At 40.9% G+C, this 20,195-nt stretch overlaps 1 protein-coding gene across 2 annotated transcripts in view; it reads right to left on the reverse strand.

Moving 5' to 3' along the window:
• Positions 1-1,578: 1,578 nt before the first annotated feature.
• The window catches only part of LOC127651012 (uncharacterized), a 40,885-nt gene continuing 22,268 nt past the window's right edge, over positions 1,579-20,195 (reverse strand). The window contains exons 1-2 of one of the 2 annotated variants that reach the window (XM_052136709.1): positions 5,274-5,402; positions 1,579-4,087 (exon numbers count right to left, since the gene is read on the reverse strand). In XM_052136709.1, the coding sequence (XP_051992669.1) occupies positions 2,433-3,941 (1,509 nt within the window). In that variant the 5' untranslated portion in view covers positions 3,942-4,087; positions 5,274-5,402 and the 3' untranslated portion in view covers positions 1,579-2,432. Of the gene's footprint in view, positions 4,088-5,273; positions 5,403-20,195 lie in introns of those variants that run through there. The other variant, XM_052136710.1, reaches the window with a different exon arrangement.

Consider the following 20,195-nt stretch of genomic DNA (forward strand, 5'->3'; position numbering starts at 1 on the left):
GCTGCTCCTCCTCTCTTCTGCTGCTCCTCCTCTCTTCTCCTGCTCCTCCTCTTCTCTCTTCCTACATTGGAATTCTACCAAGCCATGTAATAAATGCCTATATTTAAATGCAAATATAAACAATTTCAGTGTATAATAAATCACTAATATATCCCTAATCGTGCACCTGTCCTGTCCATGCTGCTGGGTCCTTCCTCATCTGCACCTCCGGCTGCCACAGCACTCTTTCCACTACGGAAAAGGTCTGTTAATTTGGCGCATTTAGCTGCCTCTTGTGCCAAAATTTTTATTTATTTATTTACTTATTTTTTCGGCCCCACCCATTTCTTTCTCTTCTTTCCTTCTTATTGCCATTTTTACCGTTCGTATCTGTTGCATTCACACAGACCCGCCAAACATGACCAAAAGTAAACTCCTTTGATCGGCGCCTAGTTTGAGCCAATCGGATGTCAGGAAAAACGAGGATCAGTCCAAGTTGGGAGGGGCCGCTCGTATCCCCCCTCAGATTGAAAGTATTGGTCTGGCCCGGTCTGAATCACACACACACACAGCGTTCCGCTGCAGCTGAGAGGCCGGTTAGGCCGGTCGCGTATCATTAAAAAAAATCAATTCTTGCTCTCCAGCAAGCATTGATTATGCGTGACACGGTCTCATTTTGCGGGACGTATGAATTGGGCTTCAAACGCTGTGCGCGCACGCGCTACGCGGGACGGGTGGTCATCCTAGCCTCTTGTGTTGTAGTGTTAGTGTTCATGTTCATGTGTGCATTTTTTCTGCCTGGTCATACAGTCTTTTAAATGTTTTAAAGTTACTGTTGATAATTGTAGTAAAGATTTTGTATTTTTGGTATCCACATCTTGGATCCTCTTTTGAAACAAGTGAACCTGTATGCCCTTTTTGGGTTATTTAAATAAATATGAATATTTCCCTGTTTAACAGGGTGGCATTTTGCCCTACTTTCCCCTAACGCAATGCCCGCAAATCACAACAAAAAGTCCATAGCCACAAAACAAGGGGCAAAGTGATGATTTATTGTGACAGTCTTTTATCATCTTTAAAAATTTTATATTTGAAACATCACCATTGGTGAGATGGCAAAAAAATATTTTTAATTATTCACAATCTATTTATTCATGGATTAGAGAGTGTATTTCATTATCTCAAGAAAACAGAGTTAATTAAGAGAATTTATTTATTTATTATTATATTTTCTTTTTCACGAAATGGGTAAACTCTGGTCCACACTCCAACACAGTAGGTGGCGATAATGCACCTTAATGTTGGTGCCACCCGCCATAAAACCGAAGAAGAAGATGTTTGAAACTCTTTGCTGCTGGACCTGTCTATCTGAATATAATGAAATAACCACAGCAGGTACCAAACATTTTAAATCAAGATATAATGGGTTTTTAGAACCATTGCTATAGTTATTTTAGTCAAGATCAATTCAAGTGTGTTAATCAGGTTTTAGTCCAAATGAATTTTAACTGTTTTCCTTTAAGTCAGACAGCTAAGCCTGTGCACTGTCTCAGTATAATGGGAAATAAAGATGGGAAACAAAACCAATGGTGTAGTATCCATTCATTTATTGACCAGTCCAGATATAAAAGTAAAGACCCAATGTGTTGCCTAAATCATGGCAGTCACAATAATATAACATGGTTTTCTTCAATGATAAAGATGACAACAGAAATGAAATAAAATCAATGGAAATCAACCACCCAAACAAAATTATTAAATCACACAAATATCATAAATGAATCATTCATCTACTGGCACACATTTGCTTAAACATGTATTCACAACTAACATTATTAAATCTGTTGAACTGATTGTCTTATTACATACTGATCTATAAGTTGATGCACTATCCTTCAGTACATATTCAGTTATGTGCTTTGTCATTGATTCATATAAACTCTAAATAATCAAATTCATGTATTTTTGACAACTCTGAAGACGATTCAGATTGATTATATATAGACTATTGATTTCTTGACACCATAGTTTACATCTGAAAAAACAGCAGTGTTTTTGATAATTTTGATTACAAATGAAATCATACTTCAATTCTTCAATCTATGAAATTGCAAATATCTACACAGTATTAACTATATGATGGTATATAACATTCAGAGGACACAAAAAGAGACCTTAAGGAATAACCCAGTGTTAGATGCAGTAAACACATAATTTAATGGTTTGAGCATGTTTGAGTATGTGTTTTAATGTCAATACTAATGACCTAAAAGCCTTAAATTAATCAAATTCTTAGTTTTTTTTTTATTTAAACATTTGTACTTCCTAAAAGACACTGAGTCAACTTGATACTGCAGCTTAAGAAATTCAACAAGTTGGGCAGGACATTTTGCAGACATTAAAATGCACTCAATGTTTATGCTTTAAAAACGACCTGTTTGATGAATTTGTGGCTACTCAAACACTGACCCTTTGATCGCATCAACAAATTTACAGTGCACACAGGGTAATTCAGTCTCTGCTTGTTTCAGCAGATCACTACTGACTTTCTCATAGAGACTCACAATGACATTGTCTTGGGAAATGTGGATCTTTGCTTCTGGCTGCTTCACATTTTTGACAAATCTTTCAGCAGTGTGTGTGAGACACAGTCTCATCAATACTGGAGTCAGAGGACAACCCCAGTAGAGCATTTTGTTCTTTCCATCAGAGCTGTTTTGCAGGATATTTTCAAGAATATCAATCTTAAATTTAGTGGGTAAACGTGGCTCTCTCTGTTGCTCTGTAGTAAAGCAGCTCTTTAAGAAATCCCATGACACCTTTTTTGATCCCTTTTTAAAGGTGAACAACACGTTTTGTTTTGTCTTGTCAACAGTGTGGTCTATTGAATGTGAATCCAAGTGATCACTAAGCCATCTGGCCATGATTGTGGCTAAAATCAGATAGTCAACATTAAAGATGTAATGATGCTGAGACACAGCATAGCCCTCATTGAAAGACTTCGGGATGGTCATTGGTTGCTCAAGTACTTTGTGGTAAAAAGTACACAAATATGGAATTAGAGCATAATAATAACTCTTATAGAATAAGAGTGATACACCATCTTTCCGTTCAACTTTTTCATTCCCTGCCAAGGACTCTATTGCGTTTTGAACATCTGTAACATTCATTATTTTAAATGCATCTTGGCTGTAAGTGAAAACAATATTCTGATCCCAGAATTTCTCTTTGCAACTTAGCCATTGGTTTGAAACATCAGAGACAAATGTAGATATGTCCATTTTCTCATCTTTTCCACTGACATCCAGATGATTTGTTGATTTCCTGTTTGTGTTGCACCTGATTTCAAACAGAACTGGCTGATGGTCCGAACAGCAGTTTTCCTCAGAAATCGTACAGCTCTCTACACATTGCATCGACTCCTCTGGTACAAAAACATAGTCCAGTCTGGATTGGATCTTTTTTGAACCTTTCAAAACATTTGAATAAGTATATTGCCGAGCTGTTGGATTGAGCCTTCTCCACACATCCACTAGATGAAAGGATGTCATAAATTTCTCCACAGTTGGTTTCAACATTAAATGTCGCTCATTTATTGTTGAAGAATCTCTGTCTAGATATGGATTCAGAGGAATGTTGAAGTTTCCTCCAATCAATAAGATTCCTTCTACAAAATTCTCGAGTAGGATTTGGAGTCTATTCAGAGGTCTTGAATCCACTTGGTGATTATATACACTCACAAGTGTGTAAAGCTGACCTTTGATGGTACATTTTACTGCAATGTAGCAGCCAGTAGTATCCTTGATGGTGTGGATCTTTCCTACAACCTTTTTTCTTATCAAAATAGCCACACCTCTTTGTTTTGGTTTGTAGTTTGCATAAAATGATTCCCAATGGTCAAGGCTTGCAAAAGCATGTTTTGTCATTTGAATTAATGTGTGTCTCTTGAATGAAGACAACATCACAGTTATGTCTCTCTATTTCTGTCTTTATTTCCTCAGTCTTGCTTTTGAACCCATTTGTATTCCATGTCAAAAAGGACAGCTTGCTGCTAGGATCCATGTGTATTATTTGTTGCAGAGGAGCCACAGATTGAAGAATTTGGAACCTACAGTGAAGGAGAATAAGTTCATTTTAATGGCCAACTGGGACTTGTCTTTTCAGGTAATTTTTTGGACTCTGTAAGGCTGAATGAAAAGTAAAGTTGGCTGCATGCCCTTAACTCTCAAGTGCTTAAAATCATGCACTTAATGTTGAAATAACAAATATAACATTCTTTTGAGAAATGAACATGTGAGTTGTGATGGGGTGCACTGATGCACAAACGTTTATTTTAGATAATACTGAGGTTAGGGCATCATGTCATGTAATACCAGATTTTACTGACTCAGTATTACTATAAAGACATACGTAAGCTATTCTAGCTTTCAAATCTCCCTCTAATATTCAACAACTTGACCGGTGAAGAATTGAGGTGGAAGAAGAATTGAAGCTAGCTATTATTTTTTAGCAAAGTCCGTGGTCATTTCAGTCTGATCTGAACAGTTTGTGGTCACATTTCACTTCAGATTATTTTGTTGATCTGTCACGTTGTAATGCAGACTTTGCAAATAGACTGTTAAAGGATGAAGCTGTGTAGGACCTGGCAGCAATTCCACAACCCATAAGAAAACACTGTGACTCACATCACAAGCAAAGAGGTTAGCCAATCTTGTCTTAAAAGTGCAGTAGCAAAAACAGCCAGTTTTCTCCAGCCAATTGTCAGGAAAATTAAATCAAGAAACCTCGACTATCATTACGGTATAAGTGGACCACAGGGGAAAATGGATAAAGTGATGTGTATGATATGACCCCTTAGTTTCCACAGAAATGTCTTACAATTTCCACCATGTTTTTAAAAACAAATAAAGTGGCAACAATTACTTTAACGGGAAACCAGATGGGATTTGCAAACTCAATATAAAAAGTGCTGATAGAGTCAATCTAATTTATAATGGAAATGCCGTAGTAATCCTTAACCATTTTAAATCTTCATTAAAGAGGTTGAACAGATGTTGTTTTAATATCTGGACTAGCCAAGTATTCTTAATACCTTCATTTTAATAGATTCAGAAAATAAAATGAAAAAGGACATTTGAACTAAATTGAGTAGAAATGTAAAATAAATAATTTTAAATTTAAAGTGTGTATTTGTCTCTTTTTCAGACCAGTCACCATTACTAACCTTTTCTAAACATACATTAAACATTCATTATTCCTGATGTGTACAAATATAAATAACACAAAGTACTTACATTCATTCAGTTTGAGTCTGAGAGCTTGTATGATTTTGAGCTTGATTATCATTTTTATAGTTAGTAGAACGGCCTTGAGGGAGTGTCTTGGCTTTTTTGTTATTCCCATCCTTCTTCAATAATAGATTAAGGTTTAATGTAATGAATTTCCCTGTCCACATCATTGTTAGACATGTTTCAGGGCTGTTTCTTTTATTCATGCACCCCTGGATGTGGGCCTGCCCCTCTCCTGGCCCAAAGAGTATACCATATACTAGCTGCGTCAATCTTAAAAAATTATTGCTTCTAATAAACTTACGGATCATGAAAGAGTAAATAATCCATTATTTAATCTGATTATAGCTATTCACAAAAAACAAAAACACGATTATGCCCTCCTTTTGAATATCATAGATCCCAGTTTTCCATACAGATTTTTGTTGAGAGTGTGTTATTAAAGGAATGTTCCAGGAAAAGTGTTAAGCTTTATGGTGCCAATTAACAAACAAACAAAAAACTGTTGCAGTTACATGCTTGCATTAATGTACAGTTGTACATGTAACAGTATTCTAATATCCACTGAACACTGAATAATTGTTGTAAAGTTGGTGGACTACAAACAGTGCAGAATTCATGTCAAAGGATTGTTTGAGAATAACTTCATATAAGTTTAAAAGTTTTTTCTTAGTAAAACCAGGTCATCAGTAAATGCAATAACATAAAAACATTGAATGTGGAAAGGGTGTGTGTATTTATCCTAGACTAACAAACCCTTTGTGCACCATTTTCACTGAGATCATATGGAAAGTACTGAACAATAGATCTGTGCGTCTGCTTTCATTATATGGGGAAAAAAAGAGCAGCTTGGCATTCCAGTAAACATAAACCTTTTGTATTCTACAGATGAAAAAATGTTTGCAATGACCTGAAGGAGAGTGAATGGTGACACCATTTTCATTTTTGTTTTAACTCTTCTATCAACTATAATTAGTGAATTTATTTCTTATCTCTTTTAACCATTAGTCATTTGTGTTAATGCTTTGAAATGTGAAAAGGTTTTTTTCCTTTTCACATACAATTGAAGTCAGAAGTTTACATACACTTTGGTTGAAGTCATTAAACTCTAAACACAGATTTAATATTAGCAAACTATAGTTTTGGCAAGTAATTTAGTAGCAAAATTGTCATCAACATGATACGAGTAATTTTTCCAACAATTGTTTACAGACAGATTGTTTCACTTTTAATTAACTATATCACAGTTCCAGTGGGTCAGAAGTTTACATACACTTAGTTAACTGTGCCATTAAACAGGTTGGAAAATTCCAGAAAAATGTCAAGCCTTTAGACAATTAGCTTCTGATCGGAGGTGTACTGAACTAAAGGTGTACCTTCAAAATCAGGGAAGACTTAAGAAAAAAGTTCTGGTTCATCCTACCACATCCCACATTCATCTGTACAAGCAATAGTACGCAAGTATAAACACCATGGGACCATGCAGCCATCACACCGCTCAGGAAGGAGATGCATTCTGTCTCCTAGAGATGAAAGTAGTTTGGTGCGAAAAGTGCAAATCAATCCCAGTACAACAGCAAATTGTGAAGATGCTGGAGGAAACAGGTAGACAAGTATCTATATCCACAGTAAAATAAGTTCTATATCAATATAACCTAAAAGGCTGCTCAGCTAGGAAGTAGACACTGCTCCAAAACTGAATTAAAAAAGCCAGACTACAGTTCGCAAGTGCACATGGGGACAAAGATCTTACTTTTTGGAGAAATGTCCTTTGGTCTAAAGAAACAAAAATGTATCTGTTTGGCCATAATGACCATTGCTATGTTTGGAGGAAAAAGGTTGAGGCTTGCAAGCCGTGAAGCATGGGGGTGGCAGCATCATGCTGTGGGGGTGCTTTGCTGAAGGAAAGACTGGTGCACTTCACAAAATAGATGGCATCATGAGGAAGGAAAATACTGTGGATATATTGAAGCAACATCTCAAGATTAAAGCTTGGCCACAAATGGGTCTTCCAAATGGACAATGACCCCAAGCATACCTCCAAATTGGCTTAAGGACAATACAGTCAAGGTATTGGAGTGTCCATCACAAAGCCCTGACCTCAAACTGATAGAATATTTGAAGGCAGAACTGAAAAAGCGTTTGCGAGCAAGGAGGCCTACAAACTGGACTCAGTTACACCAGTCCTGTCTGGAGGAATGGGCCAAAAAATCCAGCAACATATTGTGAGAAGCTTGTTAAGGCTACTCAAAAGGTTTGACCCAAGATAAACAATTTAAAGGCAATGCTACCAAATACTTACAAAGTGTATGTACAATTCTGACCCACTGAGAATGTGATGAAAGAAATAAAAGCTGAAATAAATAATTCTCTCTACTATTATTCTGACATTTCACATTCTTTAAATAAAGTATTGATCCTAACTGACCTAAGACAGGATATGTTTTGTACGATTAAATGTCAGGAATTGTGAAAAACTGAGTAGAAATGTATTTAGCTAAGGTGTATGTAAATTTCTAACTTCAACTGTACATCTAATTATAGTGATATGTATTATTGGTTTTAGATGTTTGCTTCCTTGTGATTTTCAGAATTGATTAGCCATATAAGTAGAGCAGGGTTTTATTGGTTGTCAGTTTCTTCACTATTGTAAGTCATTTTCTACTCTGTAATAAAGCGAACTGTGAGTCAGAGAATGGTTAATATTCTTTCCTTTCAATGGAAAATTGTTCTGTTACCCAACCCTTCTCCATTGTAAAAGGAACCATCATAGATGTATGTAGCTTTAGAGTAATAGAGTATAATGGTTTTCTTTGTGTTTTAGCTCTTGTATTTGTCTGACCCTGACCCAACTTTTTTTTAAATGTGTACCTTGTTTGTGAATACAATTTTGAGGAGATGCTTCTATTTGCTCTGTCTTTAGTTTAAAATATTTATTGTGATATTATGTCTGATCCACAATTAAGGATTGTAAATACCGTTTATATGACGCACACATACCAATGATGGGTGGGTGTGTGCGTGCGTGCGTGCCACAACGCATTCGTTGCATACTCCATTTTGCACTTTCGAATACACTGTAAATTCGAATATGTTAAGATTACTCAAAGTTTGGAAACTGATTACCTTATTTTTGCAAAGCAAACTTAAAAGGTAATATTTAGGTTAAGTTACTAATCAGCTAAAAGTAAAAGTGAACATACTATTCCTGAGCAAGTAAAAAAAAAAAAAGAGATCTATTTTAATATACACAAGAATGTGTCTTACTTAAGGCTTAGTAAATTGTAATATTACATTTAAAGTTGTGGTGACTAGAAAAACAGTGCAATCAGTTTCCCATTTTTCTTCAAATAAAACAAACATCTTCAGTAAAACTAACACAGAAGGCACTTAACACAAGTTTGAAATTCAGTTTATTTTTCTATAAATAAAAGCTAGACAGCTGTGGATTTTGGGCAGTCATGTCTTCAGGGACAACACCAATCTGAAGTCTGCATCTACATCCAAATCCTATAAGAGTAAAATTAGGGAAAATTAGAATAATTATTTCCGCAAGTCATATGGACTACTTTTATGGTGATTTTTCTGAGCTTGACAGCTCCAGGTCAGCATCTAGTTTATTGTTCTGGAAAAGAGCAGTGAGAACATTTTGCTAAACATCTCTTATTGTGTTCCATGAAAGAAATACACCCTTATGTTGTTCCCAATCCATATGACTATTTTGTATGTGGAACACAAACAGTTGATTTTTGAAGAATATCCTGCATTGTTAGACCACACTGTGCTTTTTTACAGTAACATACCGTCAACACTGTTGCCAGCTGGTTAATGTGAAAATCTGATTACAGTAAGATACTGCAATAGCTGTGTACACTAATTTAAAGATTTGTGTAAATGGTAGCTGAGGTATTGTATATTATTGTCAAAATTTAAGTTGTACATTAACTAGCTGTAATTGTCATGCAATTTTTTCTATCATCATTTACATTTACATTTATGCATTTGGCAGACACTTTTATCCAAAGCAACTTACAGTGCACTTATTACAGGGACAATCCCCCCGGAGCAACCTGGAATTAAGTGTCTTGCTCAAGGACACAGTGGTGGTGGCTGTGGGGATTGAACCAGCAACCTTCTGATTAACAGTTATGTGATTTAGCCCACTACGCCACCACCATTCATCAAGTATATATAATTAATACTATATCATTTTCCCCCATTTTTATTTGGGCATGGCAAGAATAGAGGAACTGGAGCATAACAATGTGTGACAGATTGAAGTTGTCATTGTCAGTAAGTGCAGGGCCACCAGGATCAAGTGAACATTGAAAGAAAATAAACTTGATTAATGTTGATAATAGTCCTGAACGATAAAAGTACCCAATACTTCCCTAAATCAACTTTAACTGTGTGGCCAGTCACATGATGTGTTAATTTGCTTTAAATAGCAAGACAGAACAACGGAATATTCAACACGCAGGTCTCAAGATGCATTTTTAAAAGTTGAACTTTCAACATGACACACCGTCTTAACACAGCGCACACACAATGAGCGAGAAAAAGCATCAAGACACGAAGACGGACGCAATAGACCTAAGCTTAAAAATAACGCAAACCAAATGCAAGAACGCAGCACTATTGGCCACACAATAAAGGAGATTTTGGGGCGAGGTGAACAAGGCCATATTAAAATTTTAAATCGCATCATTTCAATAACATCCACATTTTTTTTGTTTCTCTACAAACATTTAGCGGCTGTTTTTACAAACAGGAGGCTGTTTCCTTTATCAGAAACATGGTGGATGTTGATGGGGTAAGCCACGTTTGCTCTGCTCTCTCATGATTTGCCATTTTATTAACAATTAGTCACTGTTAAAATAGTGTTTATATCACCCAAAATGCTGTGTGAGTGCATAATGATGATGTACGAGTGTTTTAGCGAACTTTTGGTACAAATAGTATTTTTAATCATGCTATATAAAGGGCCTCTCGTGCGTGTTTTCATGCAGGGGTGATAAAAACATTTCGGGTTACGTAGTGTAACCCTTATTCCCGACGGAACGAGATACTGCGCTGAGAAAAGCGCTTTGGGAACAATCCTACATTGTTGAGACCAGCTGTGAATATGTGTGTAACACGTCAATGAACATTGACTGGAATTTATAGCCTCGGCTGGTGAGATTATTAGATGCACCTGTGGCCAGGCTATAAATAGACGCATCACCAGCGTGTCGTCAGATATATTTTTTGCAGAGGGACCCCTCTAGCCAAGACTGTAGAGGAGGCGACCCCTCTGGTGGAGTGAGCCCTGATACCTACTGGCGAAGCTCGACCGCGTGCCTCATAGGCCAGGGCAATAACATCCCTCACCCAATGCGACATAGTCTGCTTGGAGGTGGCCGTCCCCCAGTTGCGGCTTCCATGGCAAACGAATAGTTGCCCTTAACTATGCCACTGGCTAGTGTGGTGGACGTAAGTCTAAAGGGTACAGACTGGACACAGTCTGTGAAGTCCTTGCTGTTCCGGTGTTGCAAACGTCAGGGAGCAGAAGGCTTAGAGGCAGGTAGTCAGGATGAGGGTGCAAAATTGCTTTGGTCATTCCTGGGGCAAACTCTAAACAGGCTGGCAAAACAGACGGAGCCTGTTGGTCCCCAATTCTCTCTAGAGATAATCGCCATAAGAAAAACCATCTTGAGAGTCAGAAGTCTGTCTCTAGAGGTTCAAAGGAGGTCTCAACCAGACCCTCAAGGACTATTGCCAAGTCCTATGAAGAGGTCATGGTCCTAACAGGAGGCCACAGTTGCATGGCTCCACGGATGAAGCGAGCGAGTATAGGGTGCCTCTGAAGGGCACTCCTTCCATCAAGGCATGGCAAGCCGAAGTGGCGGCCACATAGACCCTGAGAGTGTGCTGACGGTTCTTCCTGGAGAGAGTCCAGAACTGAAGCTCTCAGAAGGCAGTTAACTGGTTCTGCAATATGAACTTTTAATAAAGGGAAACGCGTACAGGCGCATTCTGGGCCATGTATGCGCCACCTTGTTCAGCCCCAGAGGGGGGGACTGGGTGACTCGGGGAGAAGTAGAGGAGACATTGCACTGTTCATAGAGGCGAAGAGGTCCTCTTCTGCCCTGAAAAATCTACCCAAATTTGTTTCAAATGGAGGGAGCCCTAGCACTTAAAATGGTCTCAATAACCTCAGGAGAAATCCCTGTGTACCTCAGTTGGTACCCAACAGGGGCCAAGCATGAGAAGGTTCCACAATTCGGGCCGGGGATGAAATACAGTCCCCTGTGCCTGAGAAAGAAGGTCTTTCCTAGCTCCGAGAACCATACCCTGTTCGGCCAGCGTGGCGCTATCAGTAGGGTGCAAGACCCTTGCTGGCGAACCTTGGCCAAGACTCCCAGGAGCAGAAAAAATGGGGTAAGAAACGCATACAGACGCATTCCGGGTCATGTATGTGCCTTTACGTCCAGACACAAGGGGGCTGGGTGACTCGGGGAGAAGTAGAGGAGACATTGCACTGTTCATAGAGGCAAAGAGGTCCTCTTCTGCCCAGGAAAAATCTCACCCACTACCTCAGGGTGGAGTTTCGCACTCCCACATCTGTATTTTCTGTCTGGACAGTAAATCTGCCTACATATACGGGCATCCAGGGATATAAACTGCCCTGAGTGACAGCAGCTGCCCTGGGCCCCAAGGAGAATCCAACATGCCAGAAATTCAGCTGACATGAACGTGGATCCTGATGGTTTATGTAAGAGACTACCACTGTATTGCCTACCCGCACCAAGACATGGCAGCCTCAGGAGGAAGTATTTCAGGGCCAGAAATACAGCCATCACCTCGAGACAGTTACGGTGACAACCGAGATGAGGACCCTCCTATTCCCTTTAAGCTGGACGACCACTTAAGACCGCTACCCAGCCCATCAGGGAGGCGTCTGTCGTTAGCAGCCTGCGACAACGAGACGCACCTAGAGTGGGATCCGAGGTAAGAAACCGGGGTCTGAACCACATAGAAAGGGAACGAAGCCCACGGCGTCTAACCCTTATTAGCCTAGCGGATTTGGCCCTTGGAAGAAACCCCAATGGCTTTGAGCCACAACAAAAACGGACTCATGAGCAGAAGGTCCAGAGGGATCACCGAGGATGCAGTCGGCCTGAGACCTAGTACATCCTTGACCTAGCCTGACTTCGCTCAGGGTATTCTTAGTGGACTCGATTCTAGCGGGAGACAGTTGTGCCTGGATTGTGATCGAAATACATACGGTCCCCCGAAGGACAGTGTTCAGAGTGGGAGAGAGGACGCTTTTCTTGGCGTTGAGCCTCAACCCCAGAGAAACTAGATGAGCTAAGATGATATCCCTGTGCTGAGCTGCCAGTTCCTGGAACTGCGCTAGATCAGCCAGTTGTCTATGTAATTCAGAATGTGGATGCCCTGGAGTCGCAAAGGAGCCAGCGCTGCATCCTGCATTTGTGTGCTTCCTGTGTTGTGGCAGAACTTCTAAGAGAAGAAGTGCGTCATGAGATCGATGGTGACCAGCCAAACGTGATGTTGGGCTTGTGACATGATTGTCTCGATAGACAGCATCTTGGGCTTGAACACCCAGACTGGGCAGTTCAAGCCTTAAGATCTAAGGTCAGACGCAACCCCCCACCCTCCTTGGGAACCAGGAAGTATTTTCTGTAATAACCTGACTCTCTCTCTGGAAGGGGAACATGTTCTGTGGCCCCTTTAACCAAGAGATTTTGCAGTTTGTTCCACAGTAGACATGCCTGATCCGGTTTACGGTATTGGAGACCACGCTGTTGAAACACGGAGGACGGTGAGCGAATTTAATTCTGTAGCTCTTATCTACTGATCTTAGGACCCACGTAAAATATCTGGCAGAAGTTTCTATGCTGCCAGGTTCTCAGAGATGGGTATTAATTTTTTAACACTTCCTGTTGAGGGGGAGTCGAGTGTTCCGCGTCCTGGATAAACGCATAAAGCAGCGAAACACCCAACTTTTTGATGGGAACCTCTACCTCCCGAAACACTGTGTGGCAGGGCGGAGGGCGGGGCCGGGTCGTGATCCTACACACCCGGTCCCGTATTAGGCTAATCAAGCCTCCTGAGAGGGATAAAGGGATCAATGGAAAGGAGGCGGCGAGAACCGGCTTGATAATATAAATAATAGTTTTAATGACAAACTTAAAAGACCAACACACACATGACGGGCATGTCCGTAAACGATCTCTCTCTCCCGCACAATCCTCTGCAGTCGACCTTTATCCCTCTCAGGAGGCTTGATTAGTCTAATACCCTGACCGGGTGTGTAGGATCACGACCCGGCCCCGCCCTCTGCCCTGCCACTCACCGAAGGCGGCGGGAATGGAGAGGTTTTGTCGGGGTACCGGGAGGGGTGAAGTGGTGCACGCGCCCCGTCCCGAAGGGGCTACCCCCAGAAGACTAGGCACAAGACAATCAGGGTTTCTTTCTTTTAGAAATTAGGGTCCTGAGGTCTTGCTTTGGGGGCTGTTGAGGGTGACGAGACTGTCCCCAGTCACCGCAAGGGGGAGCACGACTCTCCACGCTTTGCTTTCGAGCCTCCCTTCTAACAGGACCGAGGCATGACTGGGTGGCCGACGGACCCGCCCCCTGAGTGCGGTGAGGAAAGAACTGCCCGAAGGCTTCCTCATGGCTTTTCGCCTCCTGGAACTTCGAGATCTCATAGCGTCTCCAAATAGACCAGAAGGCAAAACCGGGGCAACAAGGAGGAAAACTTTATCCTTGTCCTTGATGCCCGATAGGTTGAGCCAAAAGTGCCTCTCCGCGCTGACCAAGGCAGACATAGACCGGCCAATAGCACGGGCTGTTTGCTTGGCCGCGTGGAGAGAAAGATCTGTGGCTCAACGAAGCTCAGAAAAAGCTTGCTCATCGAGCGCATTGTCCGCACTCAGGTCCTCCAGCAGATCAGCCTGGTAAGCCTGTAATACAGCCATTGTGTGCAGAGCAGCACCAGCCTGACCTGTTGCTTGATAAGCCCTCCCCACTAAAGTGGAGGTCATCCTACAAGGCTTTGTGGGGAGAGAGGGCTTTTTAAAAGACGATGCCGAACCCAGCGAGAGATAGCCCGCAAGCGTCTCTTCGACCGGCGGCATCATTGAATACCCCCGTGTCTCAGCACCCACGATAGTAGAGTATAAAGACATCGAGGGTACGTGGACACGGGAAGTATATGGGTTCCTCCATGAGCGAGAAAGCTCATCATGGAGGTCATCAAAGAAAGGAAGGGACTAATATAGCGTTCCCTTCCTTTATTTTTGTATTTATATATTTTGTGCCACCAGACAGAAATCTGTCTCATAGTTTGGAGCGTTTGGGGGGGGGTCTCTTGTTCACGTGGCCAGTCTAGCTGTAGTCTGGCCACAACCCGAGTAACCACCTCGAGTAATTTCTCAGCCGCTTTATTATTATGTATGGAATGCATAGAGGTTCAGCGCCCCCTCATGAAACGAAGAGGCGCCGAGGCTTACGAGAAGGATCAGCTGGATCTGGGGAGAGAGCGAGCGATAGGGACGGACCCGTCTCTCGCTCCTCTGCCAGATATATGCGAGACCCCCACAATGAAAGAGTGGGCGCTGACTCTCGGAAGTAAGCAAGGCGAGCGCAAAGCATTTCGCCGAAAGCAGATCGCAATGCTCGCACCCGCCCCGATCCAACGCGAGAGCAGCATGCTCTTCCCCCAAACAAAGCAAAACTGATGCATGTCCCTCTCGGCAATAGAGCATCGTTTGCTCTGATTCTCAGTCATTCTCTCTCTATTTATATATATATTTATAGAAAGCAGAGAAAGGAGAAAAGGTTCAACGCTCACTGCCTAACCAAATTCTAACTCCTAGCAGAGGAAAAAAAAGTTTGTGACAGGCTTGTGAGACACACACACACAGAATAGGCTCTGAAAAAAATGGATCTGACGACACGCTGGTGACGCATCTATTTATAGCCTGGCCAGAGGTGCATCCAATGATCTCACCAGCCGACGCTATAAATTCCAGTCAATGTTCATTGACGTGTTACACACATATTCACAGCTGGTCACAATGTAGGATTGTTCCCAAAGCACTTTTCTCAGAGCAGCATCCTAGTGAAGCTTTTTGTGAAGGGAACAATTTTTATTGTGTACTCATTTTGCATCATCCTACTTAAAGAGAATAAAGCCAGACTTCAACCAATTCATCTGCGGCTCTGTGTCGTACAGTGGTTGCCACTTGATGTCTGCTACAGTGGGAGAGAGAGAGGGAAAAGAGAAAAAATGAGCATTCATTATCATTACTATCTAACTAACAATACCAAACGTTACAATTTAGAATACAATATAGATGAAAATTTCACGGTTTAACTTAGAGGAGCTTTCTAGTTGTCTCCTCCAATATGGACTGAGCGCAACACCAGGCACTGATGGAAGAGGCGCCGACACGTACAGACTCCGATATGAGACAAAGTCTGCCTTTGTGTGCATGTTAATGCAAATAATTACTTGGGTTTATGAATAAATGTTCCAGTGTGCATGCCCTGACACAACATCTTAGACATTGGAGTAATATGGCTTAAATTCTGTTAGTTCTGCCAGCGATGTTCAAATAGCTTAACAGTTGAAAACGTACAGTAAACAACATTTGTTGAAATCAAGTTACTATGATTTATATTGTACACAACACACTAACAGACCTGGACATGGGAAAATGTACTTCCAGTTAAGCGAGTGAGATTAATTCAGTAACCTCTGGAATGATGAATGGTTTTGATTCACTGAAAAGATCCAGAAATCACTGTGGTGATCTATACAGTGGTGGTGACCCTAAATAGCATTGCAGGAAACACTGTATATTAGTTCAGTGTTCTATCTGAGTCAGCAAATGAATGCACATCCAAGAATTGTTAATGGAAGGGAAATTCTTTAGTTCTGGCCAACCTAGTTTCAGGAGTTGTAATACACAAGAAAATTAATCCATCCCTTCTCTATGGCCGCTTATCCTATGCGGGGTCACTGGAGCCTGTCCCAGGCTGTTAAACGTATTGCACTCTTACTCATTGTAATACGGTATTGACTACCTGTATGGAGATATACGGTTTTTGTACATGATGACGTTACGTTATTACGTCATCATTCTTCTAAGTAAGAGAACAGCGAACTGATGTTATGTTCGAGTGAAGCTTGTTTTGTTCAAAATAAAAATCCTGCTAAAAGGATAAACAGCGTTTCGTTTGTTTTTCCAGACGCGAGGTGAATGTGCAATCGGATGCTCAACAGGTTATGTGGACGGCTAGAGGCTTGAAAAAATCTGGTAATCCACGGAGAATCATTGCTATGGTTAATCCATCACTCATGGCTTCTCCTGCATCTCTCAGTGCTGTGATGATGTTCTCTGCTCTTATCAAGTAGTCTGTAACACTCTCGTTGTCTGCCATGCGTAGCTGAGTTAACGATGTGTACATATTTATTATACGTGGCTTGCTTTTCCCTGAATAATGCTCTTTTAGTATTCTAAGGGCTTTCCTGCCATCGTCAGCAGCTTCATGTCTTATCAGTGATAGGCTTTTGTCATCTATCAGTCTTACAAGTTCAACATAACACAGAATGAGGACAACGTTACGTTCACAGATTTTAAGAGAAGACTGCGGATTTACGAAGAGGCAGAGAAAATGAAAGGAACCGAATCCACTGATAATGTGATGAAGACACAGATGAGACAAGGAAGAGGTCCTGTCAGGTACCACACTAAAGAAAGAAAAGATGAAGACACAAATGTGACATGTTACAAATGTGGAATAAAGGGACACAGAGCGAGAAAATGTTACAAAAAAGTGTGGTGCAATCATTGTAAAAATAGTACACACGCGGAGTTCCTGTGCAAGAAAAAGGGCGACCAAGATGGTGTCAGAAAGGTTACAGACGAACACTATAATGACCAAGATCATCTCTTCAAAGCTGAACACTCAGAATATGAAAAACCGCAAAACAAAGTAAAGATGAAAGGCATCATGGTAGACGCTGGAGCAACATCTCATATTGTGAGCGACATCAGAAAGTTCCGAAGTTTTGATAGCTCATTTCAACCAGAGAATCATTCTGTGGAATTAGCCGATGGAACGAAGTGCAGTGGAATGGCGCAACAAAGAGGAACGGCAGTGATTTATCTCATAGATGACGCTGGAAAACAGCACACTGCACAGCTACGGGACGCACTATACATGCCTTCATACCCACATGACATTTTCTCTGTAGCTAGAGCAACAAATGGAAGAGCAACAGTAATTTTCAAAAGAGGAGACAGCCACTTGATAACCAAAAACGGAAGCAGGTTTGATATCCATGAAAGTGGAAACTTGTACTATTTGCCAACACTAGAAGAGGACGTTGATCAGTGCAAAGTGTGTCATGATTTACAAACCTGGCATGAAATTTTGGGACATTGTAACCATGAAGATGTACAGAAGCTACAAGGTGTAGTAACAGGCATGGAGATAAGAGGAAACAAAGTGAGACAGGAACAGCTATGTGAAGTGTGTACAAAAGGAAAATTCACGCAGCCCAGAAACCGGGAGCCAGACAGAAAGGCAAAGAAACCTCTTGAACTAATTCACACGGATCTGGCCGGCCCCATGCCAACACAGAGCAAAGAAGGACACAGATATGCACAGTCGTTTACAGATGACTATTCAGGGACTATGTTCGTGTACTTTTTGAAAACTAAAGGTGACACAATACAAGCTACAGAAAAGTTTTTAGCTGACATTGCACCTTTTGGAGAAATCAAGTGCATTCATTCAGATAACGGCACTGAATTCATGAGTCGAGATTTCCAAACGCTGTTGACAAGGAATAAGATTAGACACGAAACATCTGCGCCTTATTCACCACATCAGAATGGCACAGCGGAGAGAGGATGGAGAACACTTTTTGATATGAGCAGATGCTTGCTGATAGAGAGTGAGTTACCAGATGAGTTGTGGAACTACGCAGTGCAAACATCAGCTTACGTGAGAAATAGGTGTTACAGTAGACGCACAAAGAAAACACCATACGAGTTATTCACAGGCAAAAAGCCAGATGTTTCCAAAATGCAGAAATTCGGCTCAATATGTTTTGCTTACAAACAAGAGAAAAGCAAACTGAACTCAAGATGCGAACAAGGTGTTTTCATAGGCTACGACAAGAACAGCCCAGCCTATTTAGTATACTATCCAAACACCGAAAAAGTCCAAAAACACAGATTGGTGAAGTTCACAACACAGATGACCAGTGAAAGAGAAACACAAACATCTGAAATACACACGAGATATGAAAACATGAATCCAAAGATCTTCAGCTGTGAAGTCAATGCTTCTGATAATGTGGAGGATGAACCAGATCATGGTTTTCAAAGTGATGTTTCAGAGACTTTGCCCGAACAGGCTGCTCCCAATCAGTCAGGTAGAGCTACAGAATTCATGATTAGAAAGAACCCCCCAAGAACCAGGAAGAAGCCAGCTTACCTACAGGATTTTGAAATTAAGGATGCAGAAGACAAACTGCAAACATGCATAGATTTTTGCTATAGAGCAGTATGTGATATACCTCAAACCTACCAGGAAGCCATAACATCAACGAAATCCAAGCAATGGAAGGATGCTATGGACAAAGAAATGCGATCATTGGAGGAGAACAAGACATTCATACTCACTAAATGACCACCAGGAAAACAACCAGTTGGAGGAAGATGGGTTTACGCACTTAAAAGAGACATTGACGGATCTGAAAAATACAAGGCAAGATTCGTGGCAAAAGGCTACAGTCAGAAACAAGGGACTGACTATGATGAGACATTTTCACCCACAGCTGACATGACAAGTGTGAGAGTGGTTTTGCAGAAAGCAGCACAAGAAAACCTGATCTTGCACCAGATGGACGTTGAGACAGCTTACTTACATGCACCAATAGATCACAAAATCTATATGGAACAACCGGAAGGTTATGAGCAAAAATCTGAAAAAGATGGAAAATTAGTATGCAAGCTAAAGAAATCCCTCTATCAATCCCTAGAAATCCCTTAAGCAATCTGGCAGAAACTGGAATGCTGTGTTACATGTATGTTTGACTGAGAACGGTTTTACACAAAATTCAGCTGACAACTGCGTGTACACAAAAGAAAAGTCAAATGAGAAAGTATTCCTGATAGTATGGGTTGATGATTTAATCATAGCTACTAACAGTGAAAGTATTCTGGAAAGTGTAAAAGAAATGCTCACACAAAGGTTCAAAATGAAAGACATGGGAAGGTTGAAACAGTTCCTGGGCATAGATTTTGAACAATCAGAGGGTTTAGTCAAAATGTCACAGGAAAGATATGTGAGAAGAATACTAGATCGTTTCGACATGCAGAACTGTAAATCTAGGGAAACTCCATGTGAACCAAAGCTTGATTTTACAGAAAATGCTGAAAAAATGAAAGAGCCAAAGAAGTTCAGGGAGGCAGTAGGAATTTTAATCTACTTATCCACTTGCACAAGACCAGATTTAAGTTTTGTCGTCAGTAAACTATCTCAGTATTTTGCTGAACCAACAGAACAGCACTGGAACACAGTAAAACATGTGTTCAGGTACCTTAAAGGTACAGCAGAACAGCAATTATGCTTCAGGAGAAATGACACAGAGAGGCTAGGTCTGAGAGTGTATAGTGATGCTGACTGGGCATCTGATACACAAGACAGACGTAGTACTTCAGGATACTGTGTTAATCTGAGTAAAGAAAGCTCTTTGATTTCATGGAAAACCAGAAAACAACCAACAGTAGCACTATCTACTTGTGAAGCAGAATACATGTCTTTAGCATCAGCCATGCAGGAATGTATCTACTTAGAGCAGTTGCTTAAGGGTATGGACACATACAAATATGCACAAAC

Source organism: Xyrauchen texanus, chromosome 10 (genome assembly GCF_025860055.1).
Source record: "Xyrauchen texanus isolate HMW12.3.18 chromosome 10, RBS_HiC_50CHRs, whole genome shotgun sequence".
NCBI lineage: Eukaryota > Metazoa > Chordata > Actinopteri > Cypriniformes > Catostomidae > Xyrauchen > Xyrauchen texanus.